This window comes from Hermetia illucens, chromosome 6, assembly GCF_905115235.1.
Source record: "Hermetia illucens chromosome 6, iHerIll2.2.curated.20191125, whole genome shotgun sequence".
Lineage (NCBI taxonomy): Eukaryota > Metazoa > Arthropoda > Insecta > Diptera > Stratiomyidae > Hermetia > Hermetia illucens.
In genome coordinates, this window is record NC_051854.1 from 28,454,689 (window position 1) to 28,469,965 (window position 15,277).

General features: G+C 42.6%; 1 protein-coding gene across 5 annotated transcripts in view; it reads left to right on the forward strand.

Annotated features, from left to right (window-relative positions):
• LOC119658657 (serine/threonine-protein phosphatase 4 regulatory subunit 1-like) overlaps positions 1-8,863 on the forward strand; it is a 366,002-nt gene extending 357,139 nt beyond the window's left edge. For all 5 annotated transcript variants that reach the window (XM_038066204.1, XM_038066203.1, XM_038066207.1 and 2 more), the window contains 8 exons: positions 1,725-1,895; positions 1,966-2,252; positions 2,347-3,588; positions 6,871-7,084; positions 7,146-7,376; positions 7,447-7,575; positions 7,679-7,814; positions 7,878-8,863. In XM_038066204.1, coding sequence (XP_037922132.1) covers positions 1,725-1,895; positions 1,966-2,252; positions 2,347-3,588; positions 6,871-7,084; positions 7,146-7,376; positions 7,447-7,575; positions 7,679-7,814; positions 7,878-8,155 — 2,688 coding nt within the window. In that variant the 3' untranslated portion in view covers positions 8,156-8,863. The remainder of the gene's footprint in view (positions 1-1,724; positions 1,896-1,965; positions 2,253-2,346; positions 3,589-6,870; positions 7,085-7,145; positions 7,377-7,446; positions 7,576-7,678; positions 7,815-7,877) is intronic.
• Positions 8,864-15,277: the final 6,414 nt, after the last annotated feature.

Genomic DNA, 15,277 nt, shown 5'->3' on the forward strand with positions numbered 1-15,277 from the left:
TTGTCAAATTAAGACTGTAACGCAGCTAATTTTTAGTTAAACCTATAACAACAAGAGCTGTACAAAACAAATGACGGTATATTTAGAATCAGTGACGTCAAATTAGTAAACATCATGCGATAAAAGTCATTTGTCAGACAAAACTTGTTGTGCAGTGTTATATGTGACTTCAGGCTTTGTCCTGTTCAAAAGCGAGGTCGGTTCTCCTTGACCAGTTGCGTCATTTCGTTCTGTCAAAGGCCTGATCTGGATGCAGTCGCGAGGCTTTTAGATCATCATTCGGCATATCAAACCACCGTTGTTTCGCTCGGCCCTTTGGTCGTTTCCCATTCATTTCGATATTTAAACATATCTTGGCAAGTGAATTCCCGCGCGAATTACCTGACCATACCATCGAAGAAGCCTCTCTCGTAGTTTTTTCACGATCAGTGCAACTTCATATCGATCGTGATTATCCTCGTTTTGGACGTGACCGATCCGGCGTAACATCTTCGTCTCCATTTCCGCGGGAAGAAATTCAATGTCTTTTACATTCGACCATGTCTCAGACTCATAGAGGGCGACAGGGCGGGCGACATTAAGCTAAATTTTCGTTTTGAGACGTTCGATGAAACGTCGATTACAAAGAACACCAGCAATGGAACGCCACTTCATCCAGGTTGCAATGCATGAAGCAATTTCAAAGTACAGTACACTATTGGCTGATAGAATTAATCCGAGATATCTCAATTGCTCAGTTCTGGGCAGGCCACTCCTACTAACGGCGATAGTGCCTGCTTCATTAGGGATCGGTCATCGAAAATTTGTCACACGTCGCACTTTATTTTTAACTCTACCTGCGAAGTCTTCCGGTACTAGGGGTTTTCGCAGAGCATAATAGATGAGTACGTGTGACATACGGTCACTTCTTCTCTAGAGTCAGGAATACAATGTAAAGAGGGTGATGTTTTCATGATGTTTTTCTATGAGTAACCGCACAACGGATATTGCGTTATTAGTCCGCCGGGTTTGATTCACGGTTATTCGAACGGTGTCGTGAATATGGTGGTCAAGCTTTCGTTCAAAAATTTTCATTCATCAGCTTGATTACCTTTCTTTTTCCCTATTGGAACGGTGGTGCTTTCCTACCAGTCATATGGTGTTCTACTTTCCTCCCTAACCCGATTGAAGGATGCATTGAGCTAGAGTGTTGGGACCCAATACTTCGCTTTCGAGAACTTAGATACGATATCGTCAGGTCCGGTTGCATTTTATTGCTTCGTCGACTTCAGTTGTGTTTGTGAAGGATGCACAAATTCTTCCGTTAAAATATGAACGGAATATTGTCGCCATCTCTCCGTCGCATAAGAAAGTACCGTTCTTGTCGTTAAAGTAAAAGATTTCCTTGTCAAAACTAAAACATAATAAAATATGGAATGATGAAATATCATACTTCCGCCTGAGACTCTCAAAGTGGTTGTGAAATGGATATTTGACTCATATCACAGCCAGCTTTGATGAGCTCGGTCGTTAGTTGCAACACCCAAATAGCTAACAGTGAAGTGGATGCTGATTCGATCAATAACAAGTGCAAAAAGTGAAGAAGTTTCCTCTATATTATTTTTTTAATATATGGTATATCAATTTTACAATACATTATGCGTCAATGATCAAAAAATTTATTAAACTCTCGTGCTAAGTTCCAAATAGAAAATTTTAGATTCGTTTCATTTTTTTCGTTACAGCTTATAGGACGTATAGCACCGATTATTGGAGGTGAAGCTCTTGAGGAGCTTTTTTTAGATAATTACCTAGAAATGTGTTCACGTGCTGCAACATCAATTCGGCACCCATGTGCCACAATATTTCCAGTCATGTGTCAAGTTCTAGGCACAGAAATAACAGAAAAACGAATGGTAAGTGATTTCTCTTTAATCTGCTTTTAGAAGTGGAGCTGAAAATGGAAATCTGTTGAATTTGTTATAGGTGGACGCATTTATTGCTTTAGCAAATAGTGAGCAATGGAGCCTAAGAAAATTGTGTGCTGAACATCTAGCATTAGTAGCATCGGTCTGCTCGGAGGAATGTCGACGAGATCGGTTAACGAGAATTGTTCTAAAACTCGCCAAAGATACAAATAATCATGTTGTAAGTGCGACGTTCAAAGTTTTGGGGCAGTACATAGCAACTTTTTCAACGCCAAAAATAACAGGACTTGCGTATACACAAGAGGGTGAATTGTACATAACGAATCCTCTGGATTCTGACTTTAGGTGAGTTGTTCAACGAATTTTAATAATTTAGTTTCAAATTTCATTGATTTGCAGAGATATCTGTGGATGCTAATGCACTTTATTTTACTTCCAGCAAACATTCCGATCCACAACTCGTCGCTAGTTATAATGACTATATCAATCGTTCTGATGAAGCGTGCGTTCAGCCAGAATCAAGAGAATCTTCATTATCCACATCAATGTCATTGTTAAAAATTACATCGTCACCAAATCCTTGGGTTTCATCGTCATGGTCGTTTTCATCATTCAAGACTGCAGACCAGGACAACATCAAATGCGACAGTGATTCGATGAGCTGTGAACAAATTGCCAAATTTATACAAGATCACATTGTAGAAATCAATAAGAAAATCAATGTGGATGTACTTATGAAGAAGCGAAAAGCCGTTTGGTATAATGAGAAATTAATGGGTGGTGATAGCGGAAATTGTAGCAGCGATGATATTAACAAATTAAATGATACGCAACCACCATTGTCAACGGACGAAGGCAATGAAGGATTGGATATGTCGATTGGAGATGATAAAACCGGTGAAGGTGATCGGTTAAACAACTATCTGACATTTGAACATTCAGAATCAAAAAGCGAAGAAGGAGAGTCGCTACCAAACCTTTTGCCTAGTCCATCGTCGCGAAATTATGTTGACAAAGAGAATAATAGCACAAGATCCGAAGAAGGTGACGTTTTAAATGATTCATCTGAGTCGCCTGGGAAGAAGGCACGCAAATCACTGCCCCCAATTGAACATTTTTGGCGGAAGAATACTCCCACAGATTTGTCATCTATTATCAAGAATGCAATTGTGGAAGCAAAGAAACTGCATCAACAACCTCTGCATGAGAAACGCAAGTTGATGATGCCACCACCACCGCCAACTGCCATTGAGTGTCAAACTCCAACAAGCGAAGAACCCTCAAAGCCGTTAGCATGGGACGCTTTCCTTACAAATGAGTGTAAGAGCAAGAGTACAGATCGTTTGAATGAGTGCCAAGCAAACGATTTTGGCAGCGCGTTTGGTGATGGTGGTGACGACGATGATGCTTTTAATGAGTACAATTCCCATAAATTCTGGTATATCCGACCAGACGTAGTACTAGATAATGATCTCGTTAATGAAACACCAGACACACATCATTTGGACGATATTATAAGTACGCGGGCTCATTTTGATCCTCCAACGGATTTCAATCAGAACATTGTTCCCGTGGAGATTCTGGAAACGTATGTTAAGATGGTTTTACACGAAGAAGATGAAGAGGTCAATTTGATATGTGTCTACGACTTTCCGGCTGTGGCGTTCACTCTTGGAAAACAGTAAGTTAACAATAATATACCTTTATGTTATGTATAGGGAAATAAGTTTCGATTGCTAATCGTATTCTTATTGGCCTACGCTTTCGCAACATCTGAAGCAGGATTTGCCACCTTTTCTTTTTCTGCCATAGATATTGCCCATAAAGACTTTCCGGGCTCGACCATCCTCACCCATAAAGATTAAATGACCCGCCCACCGCAACCTATTGAGCCGGATTTCATTCACAACCAGACGGCCGTGGTGTCGCTCATAAACTTAGACTACGCAATCTTCAATTATCACGTTGGGGGTCGCAAATTCTGCGGAGGATTTTTCTCTCGAATGTGACCAAGAGTTCACAATTTTTCTCTCTAAGAACTCTTCCCTGAGTAATACTTAAGGACTGGCTGGCGTTTCGAGCGGAACAGTTTTTGTAAGCACTTAGAGCGACTGCTAAGAAATATTTTTCTAGCATGTCTTATTTTGGACTACGTACCTTTTGGCAGAAGGTTAAAGCAGTCCTTCTACCGAAGCCTGGGAAAGATGACTTTAAATCCAAAGAACTTCAGACAGATCAGCTTGATTTCATCCTTGCTGGAAGGTTTGGAGAGACTGGCTGAGCGTCACATTCGTAGGAAGGCGCTTAGGTTGCATCCACATGCTTACCAACGTAGAAAGTCCTGTGATTCTGTTCTTTATTGTTTGCTTTGAAAGATAGAGGATGTAACTCTGAAGGGTGATCTTACCATGCCAAAGTTCATTCTGTTGAAAAGCATATACATTTCCGGAGGTATTGTGGATATTCTGACAGGCCAGAATTCATGTTTTGAATAGGAATTGTGCAAGATGATACGTGTCCTTCCTGTAATGAGGAAGCGGAATCCACAGAACATTTTTTTTGTGAATACGGCACCTATGGACTCATCAGACTTAAAATCTTTGGTGCTGATGTGCTCTAGTTGCAAGAGGTAGAATTACATCCACTGACAGTGGTGGTGCTTGTTTCATCAGGATCCCTCGTCAAAAATTTATTCAGATTCAATTTAAGACTCTGCTGCATGAGGCGATCGTTCCATTTTTGAACAAGTTGCTCGAGATCCGCTTCAGGCGCCAGGGAAACAGCGCACGACTTCTGGTATCAGATGTTGCCGCAGAGCATACCAAATGAGTTCATGTGGCACACGGTCAAACGCGTTCTCTAAATCAGGAACGCAATGTAAAGAGGCGTTGTTTCTATATGAGCATGGCGCAGCATGTATTACGTCGGTAGTTCGGCAGGCCTTGACAAACTCGGCTCGATTGCCGGTTATTTGGACGATGTCACGAATGCGGCTGTGTCTTCTTGTCGTAATCGCCGCAGTGAATAGTCATTTGTCTAATAGAAAAATCTTTTAGTGCTGTTGTTCATCATGAGAGGGCGCTGATGAACACCAACAGAGACACGAAGTGGTTTTGATAAACCCGGCATATTTCGAACTTTACTTTTCGGATCGTGGTAAAGCAATTGAAACTAGTGTGTGTTGTCGTAAAGCATGCCAGATGAGTTCGCGTGGTACGCGACCAAACGCTTTCCCTAGATCCAGAAATGCGATGTATAGAGAAATACCGTGAGGAGCATGAGTAACCGCACAGCGTGTATTGCGTCAGTCGTTCCGCAGTTTTTGACAAATCTGGCTTGATTTACGGTTATTTTAACGATTTCGTGAATACAGTTGTCAAGAATGTGTTCAAAAATTTTCATGGTATGGGAAAGTAATCGGATCGAACGGTAATTTGAACATTCTGCTGGACTACCTTTCTTTTTCCATATTGAAACAGTGGTGCTTTCTTGCCGGTCAGATGGCCGTTATGATTGGAGCGGCTACCGGAGAGCATCCGCGCTATCTTGGCCTGCGCGGACTCGGGGTTGCTGGAGGTGCTGTCCGCCGACAAAGTCCACGAGGTGTACGCGCGCATAGAATTCAAGGGGCCTTAGATCAATGGTGACTACACCTGTGGACGCGGTCCCCAAACTAACAATGACAGGTAAATCTTGTTTGCAGTCGCGGTCGAGGTTTGCTTCCCGGAGAGGGCGTTCGGGTAGTCGCACCGCAGAACTTTCATCGGCTCCGACAATTTGCTGGTACTACCGTAAATTCGGAGCTCGAGCGACCCTCCGAAATGTTATTCGGGATCCCGAAAATTGTGGGAAGAAAATGTGTACAGGGCGGCCAAGAGCGCTAAGTCTTGGGTCTGAACGGAGGGATTATTAGATTAGCAACCAAATCTACGCTAGCTGCACTGAAAATCGCGGGCAAGGCAGGCGTTGACACTGCCATTAAAAATGTCCGAAACATTATCGCACAAGCAAAGTATCTTAAGTGCCGGAAATTATAGAGAAAACCGCCTCTCACAGAAAAGCATAAACTGGCCAGAATGGCTTTTGATGTATGTTAATTTTCCAAGATGACTTGGCCTTGCGGAGATTACAGACGTCTGAATGCTCAGACAATTCCCGACCAATACAAACTGCCATGTTTTCACGACCTTTGAATCTGGCCAAGAAATACCGAGAATAACTATTTGGGAACCTTTTGGCAACTTCGGGTTCATCAGGGGCGAAGTAATGCGGCGATCATTGCAAGAAGAAGGAAATGTAACGAATCGGCCTCGTGATAGGCCGCCGGGTATTGGCGGAGGCATTCACGCTGCCGGCGATGCAGTCGGTAGTTCACTTCTCCGCTGTCTTCATGGTATGTAACAGCAACCGGATCCGATGGTAATTTGAACAGCTTTCTGGGCTATATTTCTTTTCCATATTGGAACGGTCGTGCTTACCTTTACCTTCTTCAATAATCCGCCCCGAGATTATTTCAGTTAAATTGTTTTTGAAAACTGTTTCCGAGCTTAATGCGGTGCTAACCTCCGTGCCGTCCATAAGCTCAGCATTCGACCTTCAACACTTAAAGTGCTTCGAAGTCTACAGTCCTTTCTCTAAGTGGGGTGCTCTACGCCTACTTTCTTTCTTTTCATGATTAAGCTTAGAATTGAGGAGAATCTACTTCAAAGCAGTGAACATTTTTGTAACTGTTATCCTATGTAGCTTACGCACATCGATTGTCTAAATATTGAGTTAGTACAATTACGGAAAGTGAGGGAGTCGAAATTTCCTAGGTCCAAGGCATTCTAGGTGTATTTCTTTTTAACTTAGAAAAAGATATTCGTTCCAAATCGATTATTCAAGCAGAATATAAGCCCAATTTGCATCGAAATGAAATCACTCACCTTTTTATTGAACCATGAATTTGTTTTTTTTTCTTCAGGAATTGGCATATACTTAAGAAGCTCCTGCAGTACCTTTGTGACGACCTCGACTGGAAAGTGAGAAAAACAGTGGCAACCTACATAGATTTGCTCGCGATAATATTAGGAAAAGAATTGGCTACGGAGGACTTGCTGCCTATCTTCATAGGTTTCTTCAAGGATTTGGATCAGGTCAAGATCAAGGCGATCGGTAATTTTGCAAAATTCCTGAAGGTAATTCTTACAATGATGCTTCCGTGACCACTGAGCACTAAACATGGCTCTCTTCTCTCAGTTTATTGATTTCTCGAAACATGAAGAGATTCTATCGAATATCGGCATTTGTCTGCGAATTGATAGCAAAACTAATTGGCGGATCAAGGAAGACTTAGCACAACAAATTCTCCTCATTATTAAGTGGTATGACTCGATCAATATGCATGACTATCTGCTGTACTTGGCGAGTGTTACTGGCATATTCCTGGATGATAAAATCAGTTGTGTTCGTGAGGTTGGGGCAGAGGCGGTAAGTGACTATTATTTAAGAAACTGTAAAGTGCAACATTTTATCGGTACCATCCTCGGATCGTTTCCAGATGACTGAAATCATTCGGATCTGCAATCCAAAAGAGCGGGAGGCGCTTATAAAGCACTATTTAGTGAAAGAGTTCAGTCTGAGCTATAGTTGGCGGAAGCGGCAAACATTTGTTAATATTTTCTACAAGGTATGTTGCTGTCGTTTCTTATCTTGACAATTTTCAATTAGTCGAAATCTAAATAGTTTTCATTAGTAGTTTATATTTTCTGACTTGAATTTCCATTTTCTAGTTCGTTTGCTGCAACAAAAGTGCGATGGACCTTGTCGAAATGGTGTTGCAGGACATCCGACGCCTTTCTTATGATGCAGTACCAAATATTCGATTATTAGTTGCTAAAAGCCTAGTACAATTAATAAATAACAATTGTAAGTTGTTGATGGTGATTGGTCTGTTGTACGAATTCGATTTGATTTCCCTCTGATTTGCAGCTCACATCCTAACAAGTGGAAATTGCGATGATGTTGACATTGTGAAAATGGTGCGAAGGTTGCAAGAAGACGACGATCGTGACGTGCGAGAAATAGCGCAATTAGTGGATTTGCAATGCGGCAAGCAGGACGACTCGGAATCTTTTAAAACTTCCACCGTTACAGCCCCGCCTAGTGAACAAACTGCTCAATTTCCGGAAGAGCGGACAATGACCCAACCGGCCGACGACAGCACAGAAGCGTCCAGGTATAATTATTTCTGCGAAGTTTCGGAGTAGAGAGCCACGACGTCGCCGCCATCCAAGTTTAGACTTCTTCCCCCATACAGTAATCGCGTCTAGTTAGTAAGGAGGAGAAATGTAAATTTCGGCGTAATGAATGTGAAGAAGTGGCCACTCGTATAACAACAGACAATACACGGGCTGAAACGAATCAAGTCCTGAATATATTTCGGTAGCACTGAAACTGATTTACAAACACCAAAAACTGCAAATTTCCCGGAACTGTTTTCAATGGTATATCCAAAAGATTAGAAAATAGAGGCGCTAAGCCATCTCGTTGTAAAACCTTATTTTCAATAAATATTCTTACGCGACACGTATATATGCAACTGCAAGTGTATTTAAATACAATATGATTAATAGTTAACCAGTAATATAGATGAATCGTCGTTTTTAGTACACGTATATTTTTTCTTAGTTGAGTTTTTCCAAAAAAGAGAATATGGTTGCCTTGAATTTTACAAGAAGAAAAAATTAAAAACTTGAACGTTGTTCGGCGAGGAGAAAACTTGAAATGTTTGTTAATCGAAGAACAATAATTACAGATAGTTTTGTCTTTTATCGTTGAAGGGAAAAGATCGTGCATGAACTGCAAACGAGCGCGGAACTTAAAAAGCAAAATAGAGAAAGTTTATACAAATGCATATACTGTTAGAAGAAATGATAAAATAAAGTTTGTACATTTGTGATTTTTTAAGAATTTAATCGTTTTTTTGAATGCACACATTCGTTTGTTTTTATAAGGCTGTCTGTAGTCTACGTTCCACATTTCCTCGCTTCAACTAATGTTGACTTTAGGGCTTATGCTAGGGCAAACATTCTGTAGAAATCGAAGGCCAGGACACATACTCCCCGGGTGTGCTGGTTTATTATCTGCAGGTCTTTAAAAGGGAAGAAATGGGGATCCACATCGAAAGTAGTACGCTGGGTGATATTGCATAGTAAGGCCATACCTATGGGGCAGTAAGGGCATGCTCAACGACATTCCTGGGGCGCTTTTGAGATCATGCTCACAAAGGTGCAGGTGAGGAGGGCCGTTTTCAGAATGTACCCAAATCGAAACAAAGTTAACTGCTTTTCTCGACGGAATTCAGAATTACGAATGCCAAGGGATGAGATGGCATTGAAGTTTCATTTCGATAAGAAATTTGCAACACGATGGAGCAACAAATCTATCCACGAATCAAGCTATTTTTCAATGTCTTCATATGAGTGGAACTGGTGATCCAGCCATGTGCCATTGGACGGAGCAACAAATGATCGGACAGCGTAATATAGCGGGTGTGGTAGGACTTCCCATTTGGGCGTCTGTATGTAGGTTTAAACGGGTTTGGCAACATGAAGTCGAGCATTGTCATGTAGTAGACCCACCTTTTCGTGGCTCTGCTCGTATTGTGGCCGTTTTTCGCGCAGTGTTTGGCTCAGTCGTATCAACTCAAGTCGACCCCATTCCCCACTGACGGTTTTTTGGTTAATCAGCACTTTATTTCATATTTTGTAAGGGATTAATTTGAATTTACTGTTATATCAACAGTGCCTGGAATGAAATTGACGACTTTTAGCTAATTATCTATATTTTAAATATAATTAACACAATAGCAGGACAACCCTCTGTACTGTCCCGACGCCTTTCTCGCACTGACACCGAAAAATTTTCGCTGTAAAAAATTGTTTTTTGATGTTATGGCAGATGCAACACACCGGTAGCGTTGAGTCCCGACCCGATGTTGAAAAGAGGGTCGCTGGGGAGTCGCAAGTTCTCCCTGTATACAGCTTCGCGGAACTTGCAACAAACTCTTCTCGATAGGCTGTTCGGAGGCCGAGTGACAAGACCTGTGACCAAGAAGGGTTGCCTTTGGTCGTTATACCGGTCCTGTGCCAACTTTCGAGCATTCCATTGGACTGCGGGTAGTACACGGTTGTCCGATGGCGTTGAAAACCGAGGAGTTTACCCAACTCTGAGGAAAGGGAGGACTGAAACTGCATTCCCTGGTCGGTGATTATAATTACCGACACACTAAAGCGTGGAATCCATTCTTGAAAGAGGGCCTCAGCACAAGATTGTGCAGTAATGTCTTTCAGAGGTGTCGCCTCAGGCCGCCGCATGAACCTATCGATGATTGTAAGGCAATACCTGAAACCGTGCGAGTCTCGCGAAGGGCCAATGATTTCGAGATGATTGCGTGGCGGAGCGAGGGAATCCTGCTACCTCTTTCCTCACATGTTTTGCAGTCTCTCTGAGATGCGATGCACTGTCTGGCCCAAGAATTTATGTCCTTGTTCACGGACGGTCAAAAATACTTTACGGTGACTAACCCATTCGTGAAACACTTTTGGAAATCGGCCGGAATATATGGCCTTGGTCCCTTGTCTAAGTTCTCACTGTATATACTGGATGTTGCGGTAGCGGTTGGTTGGCCTTCAAGCCCTGAAAAACTGCGTCATTTTTCTGTGTCTCGGCGATTGTCGAAAAATCGGCGGTGGCGGTAATCTTGACCTCTGTAACACGTTAGCACCCACGTTATCTTTTCCAGACACCTTTTTAATATCGGGCTTTTGTTTCAAAGCAAAAGTGAGTGGCTTCTGGTGCGTGATCAATGCGCCTTCAAGGTAATACCGGAAGTATTTGATTGCGAGGCATGCGGCTGCAGTTCCATCGAGTGGAGTAGCTGTTTGGATAAGAAATTCAAGGGCTGCCAGATTTGATTTACTTTTGGCACCTACCTACAACAATGTCTGAGGCATCGACGAATACGGCTAAGGGTGCCTCTTGCTGAAGGAATGCCAGAAGTGTAGCATCCACCAGCTGTTGTTTGATGTTCTCAAATGCCTGGACAGCCCCTGGAAACTATAAAATTAGACGGGAGTTTTCGGCCCGGACAAGAAGGTTGGTCGATTGATGGTGACCGGCCTTGGGCAAGAAAAGATAATAGAGGTTTAACATGCCCAAGAACCTTCTCCCATTCTTAACAGTTTTTTGAAGCCGGAGGCTCGAAATCGCTTGCAACTTGACTGGGTCACAAGATCTTTACTCGTCATTGGCCTTAGGAATCATGTGATCTGGCGAAAACCAACAACTGTCGGAAGGTCTGCAAACACCCTGCTTAAGAAATTCTTCGAACTCTTTCTGCCCGACCGCGAGCTTTTGCGGTGGTAGCGGACGCACCTTAGAAGAGATCGGGGAGCCAGTAGTGTTGATGTGCTGAACATCATGCTTAACAGGCTCGGAGAGACTACGCTCGGTAGTGATGTTGGAGAATTTTTGAAGAAGTGCGCGAATATGTGCGCCAGCAAAGCAATGAAAAGAGTGCTAGGTAAGCAGAATGTGATTTTTCCTGATAACCTAAGGGAAGTTGTGAGGTCAATGAGGGACCCGTTATGTAGATCCACTAGCAATCCATAGTGACATAGGAAATCCGTGGCTAAGATGGGAATGCTGATGTGCACGACAATGAAGCGCTAAGAATTAATTCTTCTTGCCCGGAGCCATACGATTGACGAAGAATTTCTTGCCATTCGTTAACTGCAGTATTAAATTATGATGCCGAGATACGGGAAGAACCGAGACTTTAGCACTTCTATCGATCAGTTAGTCGCATTGGCTCAAGGGGTTGTAGATTCTGAGGCGACGTGGTGTGGATTTCGGGTGCGAAATTGCAAGGGTTGGTACATTTCTTTGTTTTTCTTTCGGCGAAACTACGATGGTACCAGCAGTCCCGGAAAGTCCCGAAGATCTACTATCCAATCGCCCATTTCGGGAGGCGGATCTAGAGCTACTTCCCGAACGCAAAGCATTCTGTCAACTCAGAGACGGTAGCTGTTAATGCTGCGAATCCGCACATGCCACGATGGCACAGACAGTCACAAAGAATGTAGCAGCTCGGTGCCAACCTTGTTACCACCCAACTGCTTTATTTCAGGCAGCAGTTGGCTTGGCGTATGGTTACCTAGCGTTAGCTCCGTCAGTAAGTGGTAAAGTTTAGTCGTCTCACTTACTGACAGGCGTTTTATGAGCCACTCTTTTAGTTGCTTATAAGAGCAGTTCTCGAGAACTTCGGAGACAAGCTAAACTGGCTCCTTGTCCAGTCCGACCAAGCAGCAAGCAAATTGGGCTTCGAGTTGGAGAATCCATGCTGCCGGGCTCCCACGATAAAACGACGGCACCCATCCTGCCAGGGACTTGCCTCTATTCCTGAGAGGTAGCGCCGACTCTTGCGGCCTGATGTGTTTTCGTTTTTACAAATCTGTTAAATATAACTAATTCAATAATATATATAAATAATAAAGAAAAAAATGTAGGTTGTTGCTGGAGTTGAACAGAACATGCCGTGTGATCATGCCACCCATTTCTGGTTGTCCTTTCAGAAAGATTTCAAAGTATTGACACATAAAGGTGACGGCTAATAGGATACCAGTTCCTGAGCCAATAACTCCTAAGAAAAGTCCGCTTATACGGATAGCACAACGACCACAAATCAACAAAGGCAGCTGCTGTTGGGGATGTATCGGTTCATTTCGTGGATTATTGAATTTTCACGATGTCCTCGCATGTGCAGGTGTTGCTCTTTGGGTTGTTTAGCGACATCCTTCGCTGAACTGTCTTCAGTTTGCTTTGCTCGCTCCGACAGAGTTTCATTCGGCTACAACAGCTCATAATAAATAATATCGACCTGGTCCCACTAAATACACAGCCTAACTTTCGTAGAGGCATGGCCGGGCAGTCCCCATGACTTTCTTTTCTTTGGTTTGCAATAATGAATCCATTTTTCATCACCCGTCACGATATGATTAGGAAAACCTTTCCTTTTTTGCCGCTGGAACAGTTGTTCACACCCGAAAAAATTGCGGTCCATGTCCCTGGGCTTAAAATAAGAAGGAATCCAAATTCTTCGTGTTTGAATCATTCCCAACGCATGTAATTGCTTAGCGGGTAACTCCTCAATACCGCAGCAAGTTATTTCTGTGTTTGGTACGGATCCTCATCAAGCAATTCCTCCAATTTCGCGTCTCCGAAGGTTTTTGGTTTTCCCTCACATATACAATCATCAACATCGAAATCACCGCCTTTAAAGTGACGAAACCAATCCCGCAGGTTGTTTTATTTAGAGTCGCATTTCGATAAACTTTTTTTAAATATCGATGCGCTGTTTTCTTCGAATGAAATAAGAAAAGTAATGCTTCCCGCAAATGACGAATATTTGGTGTAAAATCAGACATTTTCATACAACTGAAAGTATATGACGACACAATAAAATCACACTAACCCAGCTGAAACCAGGTGGTTTCAGCGAGAAAACCCCTGGCGTGATTATACGGCCACAAATGCTGACCAGTGGACGTCAAAATGGATGCGAACCATCCGAGCTCCGAGGAGAGAGCAGATTCTACATTCTCTGATCTGTGGTTATAACGGCTAGGACACCAACGCGGCAAATCCACCCTCAATAGAGGGCCACAGCACCTGACTGTGCTGTAATCTCCTTCGATGATGGTGAAGCAATATCTAACTCGTGCCAGTCTCGCAAAGGACATTCAATCTCGAGGTGCATTATGTGGAAGCGATTTCTTGACTTAGGGAATACGCCTATTTCCTTTTGGGCTGCAATGATTGCCGAAAATTGACTGCGGCTGGAATCTCCGAGATCCGGAACAAAGCGTTTTCTTGATCGGACATATATTCAATGTAAGTAAACCGGCTTATGGAAATTAATTAATTGCAGTTATTATCGCGAGTTTTAAGCTCCGTATTGATTTACCTCCAAACGTACTGCTTTCTATTATACCCAAACAGGTTGCATTTAATCTTATGATACTATAGAACGCGCTCTTTTACGAAGGCAGGCTGTTTTCTCGCGTATTTTCGGAGCTTATTAATTTTATTCTGGCGGTGCGGTTATGAAGCTTTGCTACTCACGTTTCTCTCATCAAAGATCCGATACTATGCATTTCATTAAATCGAACCCACCGCTTTTGTATCACAAAGATATAACACCTGCAACTTTCCCACACTTGCTGCCAGTAGATATGTTTGTAGATATAAAAGTAATCTAATGTGGGAATCGCCGCTAACTGAAAAGTTTGCTACGTCCATTATGGGTCTCACTGGCGTTACAAGCTTGTTCCCACGTTCCGTTCCTTGCATCCTATTTCTTTGGATATCACCACACTCATTGGTGTAGCAGTGTCCATGCCCTCATTCCCAACAAGTTTCGCCTTCCTTCGCAGTATTTTCCGCTGTCTTTGCCCTGGTGCATTCCTATATTCACGGTGCCCAAATTGCATGGTTTCATTTCCACATACCGGTATTAGACCAGTTGCGTTTGCAACTCGAGCTTCCCTTTCTTCTGTTTTTCCCGGTAGAAGCGGAAAGTTCTGACAAGAAAAATTTAACCTGTAATTTCCATTTCTCCCGTTTTCTCGAAGAATTACGCAACAGTAGTCGGGTTTCTGCTTTTCCTGTCAATACCTCCCAGTCGCACGCTTGAAGGAGGAGTTCTCAGATTCTACATTGGCATTCAAACCACATATCACGAACATAATGTCCGTTCAAAGAACTTGCTATCAGTGGCATGCAAACCGACGTTTTCCGCTGATTTGAAAGTGTTGGTTAACATGTAGCGCTACGCTATTTTGATGGCCTTAACTTGGAACAGAGTCTTGCGATCAAAGTCCCATCCGAACCTGAGTTTCCATCATTATTAATTCGACAAGATTTGCGCCTGCTGCAGCACGGCTTCCTAGAATACTAACGGAACATACAAATATATCTGTAATAAATGGTCAAGTGGAAAGAATATTATTTGATATAACTGACTCCTCTCTCTCAAGCGCCAGTATGAAGTGAGTAGTACTGAGACAATAATGCCATTCTAAACTTGCTTTCTTGCAAACACTGTTTAGTGCTACCAATCTAATTCATTCCCACCGACACATTACATTTTACCGGATGATTTCTCTTGTCTTGAAAATTATTTTGAGCGTCTGCATTGACATTCTATTTTTGTGGGAACAGCATACTACCAAATTGAAAAAGACTTCAATTTCAACGGCCCTGATAGTTCCCATCATGACTGGCATGAATATCTTACTCTAGCGATGAACTTATCCTAACCCCAGATA